Genomic DNA, 3,899 nt, shown 5'->3' with positions numbered 1-3,899 from the left:
ATGTCAGCCTGCAGCAGCCTCCCTGACACAGCCTCTACCAGCCTTTCTTGCAGCATCGCTAACCTCTGAACCCAGAACCCAGAGCCTGCCTTAGTGAGACTACAGCCTAGCCTACAGTACATCACAGACCCACATGGAGGCGTCCCTGAACAGGTGCGGTGGTGGAACGTTGTCCTGTAACGTCTGGATCCAGTTCCAGCCAGATGGTGAGAGGATGAGAAATGCTACTGTATGATTCCTGATTATGCACACGTTTACACAAGCTCATTAAAGCATCACAACAGCTCTTTCAGAACACCTCCCCCCACTGAAGAACTGAGGCGGTTTACTGTACACAAATTACTGTTGATCATAACTGAACATGAAACCAAATCTCATTAAATAAATGGGACATGTACAGCAGGCGCTGAAAATGAAATGGTGATAAATATTCTATGTCAGTCCTCAATCAGTAGAGGGCAGTCAGACTGCACTGCTGAACACTCTGACTCAGACTCTATGGGTAGGGAAGAACTAACTCTCTGACTCAGAAGAATTGACTCTCTGAATCAGACTCTATGGGTAGGGAAGAACTAACTCTCTGACTCAGAAGAACTGACTCTCTGAATCAGACTCTATGGGTAGGGAAGAACTAACTCTCTTACTCAGAAGAACTGACTCTCTGAATCAGACTCTATGGGTAGGGAAGAACTAACTCTCTGACTCAGAAGAATTGACTCTCTGAATCAGACTCTATGGGTAGGGAAGAACTAACTCTCTTACTCAGAAGAATTGACTCTCTGAATCAGAGTCTATGGGTAGGGAAGAACTAACTCCCTGACTCAGAAGAACTGACTCTCTGAATCAGAGTCTATGGGTAGGGAAGAAGTAGGAGGACCCGGTCCACCAGCAAACTGATGCTGAATTTCCCAATTGGTTAAAATGTGGTTAAGGTTAGGATTATGGTTAGAGTAAGGGTTATGGTAAGGGTCAGGGTTAAGGTTAGGGTTAAGGTTAAGGCTAGTGTCATGGTTCGGGTTAGAGTTAGGGTTAAGGTTAAGGTTAAGGTCAAGGTTAGGGGTAGGGTTAGGGTTAGGGTTAAGGTTGAAGTTAACGTTAAGGTTAGGGTTAGGGTTAGGGTTAGGGTTAGGGTTAAGGTTAAGGTTAGTGTCAGGGTCATGGTTAGGGTTAGGGTTAGGGTTAGGGTTAAGGTTAAGGTTAAGGTTAAGGTCATGGTTGGGGTTAGGGTTAGGGTTAAGGTTAAGGTTAAGGTTAAGGTTAGGGTTAGGGTCAGGGTTAGGGAGAGGACCAGGGGCTCATTGTAATGCATGGAATGGACTCAGGAATGGTATCAAGCAATGAGCATGTCCTCTGATTTCTACCTCCACCAGCCTCCACTGATTCGCCCCTACAAACAAACAAACAAACAAACAAATCACAACCAAATAACAAACAAACAGAAGCACATATCATAACTCTCTCCCTCCTCATTACCATACCTGTGACTTGTGTTGTTGTTTACTTTGAAAGAGTAAACAAAGCCATAATGTACCATCCTGTATACCGTATAACGTCAAGTATGGAATTCAAGGTTGTCATAAAAGAGCTAACAGAACTTGGGCTGTGTTATAACGGAGTAAAAAACAGTCTCAGAGTAAACGTGGGTGCTGTTAGTGGCGCTGGCGGTGGCGTTAGGGGGGGGTGTCGGGGTGTGTCATCAGTGCTATTTCCACAGCCAGATTTTTCAGCGCACCTGATGGCTTAACCCTAACCCTAACCCTAACCCTAACCCTAAGCTGCTCATGGTCATGAACACGCCTCTGTTTACCGCTGCTCCTGCGAGACAGCGCCCCAGAGATGAGGTCATTTCATCGACACAAATCTCCAACATGCCTGCGCTGCGTTCGAACCTGCGTCCGCTTCCCATCAGCTGAAAACAGACCTGGAGTCTCCGAGGGATGAAAGCATCTGTGCTCTACGCAGCCTCCCAATGTACCAGACAGCCTTTGACATTGACTGTGACAGGTACTGTTTAATGCTAAAGATGACTAAGCATGTTCCTAGGGTAAACTGAATTTGCCAGGATAAAAAAAAATAACAGCAATTTCCTGGTATTTGCTGAGAGCAGCACAGCTAAGAGTGAAGGCATTTGATGCAATAATCACAAGGTAACATTGCAGATGAATAATGAGTCAATGTGAGATATTTCATTATAGATGTAGTGTTGTATTGAATTTAAGCACACCGATGAGACAACGTTTTCAGTTTGGCAGCTTTGCAGGGGTACAGACTCAGAGGACAGGTTCTGGGTAGGTACAGACTCAGAGGACAGGTTCTGGGTTGGTACAGAGTCAGAGGACAGGTTCTGGGTTGGTACAGAGTCAGAGGACAGGTTCTGGGTAGGAACAGACTCAGGGGACAGGGTCTGGGTTGGTACAGACTCAGAGGACAGGTTCTGGGTTGGTACAGACTCAGAGGACAGGTTCTGGGTTGGTACAGACTCAGAGGACAGGTTCTGGGTAGGTACAGACTCAGAGGACAGGTTTACAGGGGTACAGACTCAGAGGACAGGTTCTGGGTAGGTACAGACTCAGAGGACAGGTTCTGGGTAGGTACAGACTCAGAGGACAGGTTCTGGGTTGGTACAGACTCAGAGGACAGGTTCTGGGTAGGTACAGAGGACAGGTTCTGGGTAGGTACAGAGGACAGGTTCTGGGTAGGTACAGAGGACAGGTTCTGGGTAGGTACAGACTCAGAGGACAGGTTCTTGGTAGGTACAGACTCAGAGGACAGGTTCTGGGTAGGTACAGAGGACAGGTTCTGGGTAGGTACAGACTCAGAGGACAGGTTCTTGGTAGGTACAGACTCAGAGGACAGGTTCTGGGTTGGTACAGACTCAGAGGACAGGTTCTGGGTAGGTACAGACTCAGAGGACAGGTTCTGGGTAGGTACAGACTCAGAGGACAGGTTCTGGGTAGGTACAGACTCAGACGACAGGTTCTGGGTTGGTACAGACTCAGAGGACAGGTTCTGGGTAGGTACAGACTCAGAGGACAGGTTTACAGGGGTACAGACTCAGAGGACAGGTTCTGGGTTGGTACAGACTCAGAGGACAGGTTCTGGGTAGGTACAGAGGACAGGTTCTGGGTAGGTACAGGACTGCAGACAGATTCATGAAACATTGAAAGGCTGCGCCTCCACCAGCCGTTTGATATTGATTTAGGAGTCTTGTCATGCGCTCTTCACTCCTCTAGAAGCTCATCCCAGAGCCTGGTCTGTGTTAGGGTTAGGTTAGGGTTAGGTCTAGGGTTAGGGTTAGGTCTAGGGTTAGGGTTAGGGTTAGGTTAGGGTTAGGGTTAGGGTTAGGTTAGGGTTAGGGTTAGGGTCCCTCCTGTGTTCTACCTGATCTACCTGTCTGACTCTGGTTCTGATAAACGGGACCCTCACTCCCACAGGACCCTCTGATCTGGGGGTTCTACAATGAGCCTGTCCTCTGATTTCTACCTCCACCAGCCTCCCCTGAAAGAGAAAGGATGGTTGTGAGAATGAGAGAAAGGAACGGGACACAGAAGAATAGGTTCAAAGAAAGAGAAAGCTGTGTTCCTCATCCTTGGTTACTCGACTCCACACGTTGCCCAGGGCTTGCATCGTGAGACAATATTACAACAATAAAACCATTAAAAACTAATAGGTGTAGTAAACATACAATGTTCAACGGCTGTAAAGCATTTGCTTTGATAAACGCATACAAGGTCACACAATCAGCTTTCTTGCCAAAAGGGAAACATATTTTCAACTCCAATAAAATTAACAATTCACAATAGTAGTCCTTTAATGTGGACATAGTTATGCTCCCGTTCATAATTGACTGAATGGCTCTGTAGCCTGCTGTGCTTTGGCGCTACACACAAAGACCATAC

General features: G+C 47.0%; 1 protein-coding gene across 1 annotated transcript in view; it reads right to left on the bottom strand.

The window, feature by feature from the left end:
• The window catches only part of grip2b (glutamate receptor interacting protein 2b), a gene marked incomplete at both ends in the record, with an annotated part of 41,708 nt that extends 38,081 nt beyond the window's left edge, over positions 1-3,627 (bottom strand). The window contains 3 exons of the mRNA XM_083668564.1: positions 2,267-2,494; positions 2,536-3,009; positions 3,598-3,627. Coding sequence (XP_083524690.1) covers positions 2,267-2,494; positions 2,536-3,009; positions 3,598-3,627 — 732 coding nt within the window. The remainder of the gene's footprint in view (positions 1-2,266; positions 2,495-2,535; positions 3,010-3,597) is intronic.
• Positions 3,628-3,899: the final 272 nt, after the last annotated feature.

The sequence above is a fragment of the Argentina silus genome (assembly GCF_951799395.1).
Source record: "Argentina silus genome assembly, chromosome: 4".
Lineage (NCBI taxonomy): Eukaryota > Metazoa > Chordata > Actinopteri > Argentiniformes > Argentinidae > Argentina > Argentina silus.
This window is presented reverse-complemented; position numbering and strand designations above follow the sequence as displayed.